General features: G+C 54.8%; 1 protein-coding gene across 1 annotated transcript in view; it reads right to left on the reverse strand.

Moving 5' to 3' along the window:
- Window positions 1-358: 358 nt before the first annotated feature.
- The window catches only part of HPS4 (HPS4 biogenesis of lysosomal organelles complex 3 subunit 2), a 13,088-nt gene continuing 12,979 nt past the window's right edge, over window positions 359-467 (reverse strand). Inside the window, exon 12 of the mRNA XM_029084725.1 lies at window positions 359-463. Coding sequence (XP_028940558.1) covers window positions 359-463 — 105 coding nt within the window. The remainder of the gene's footprint in view (window positions 464-467) is intronic.

A 467-nucleotide genomic window follows, 5' to 3' on the forward strand; every position in this document is an offset into this window, starting at 1 on the left:
CAGGACTGCCCAGCAGCCTGGTGTCTGCATTAGCTTAGAGCAAGAAGAGGTTTTACTTTAGGTCAAGGCACTCCAGGAGTCTCTGTGGCAGCAGAGCACCATGAACAGCCCTAAAGACAATGTAAACCAAGCACCCCAACATAGCTATTTTCTATCTGCAGTCTTTGGTAAGTGCTGACACCAACAACACCCTGCACAGGCCCAACATGTGCTGTGGGAACAGGGCAGAAGGAGTGCCCCTTCCTCAGAGACCCCACAGACTTAGCACAGAGCCTCGTGCTCCTGTGGAATAAATGGCTTTGAGATTTGACTTGCTGGAGCTGAACTTCCAGCACGAGCCGAGACACGCTGCCTCAGTTCAAAGCAGGTTCACCCCATGCTTCAGCAGCTTTTGCTTGGCCCTGCTCGGCAGGCTGAAGGCGCTGTCGTGAGGGGTGGGAACACCCGAGTTGCGGCGAGGAGCACCC

Source organism: Antrostomus carolinensis, unplaced genomic scaffold, assembly GCF_000700745.2.
Source record: "Antrostomus carolinensis isolate BGI_N321 unplaced genomic scaffold, ASM70074v2 scaffold34284, whole genome shotgun sequence".
NCBI classification, from domain to species: domain Eukaryota; kingdom Metazoa; phylum Chordata; class Aves; order Caprimulgiformes; family Caprimulgidae; genus Antrostomus; species Antrostomus carolinensis.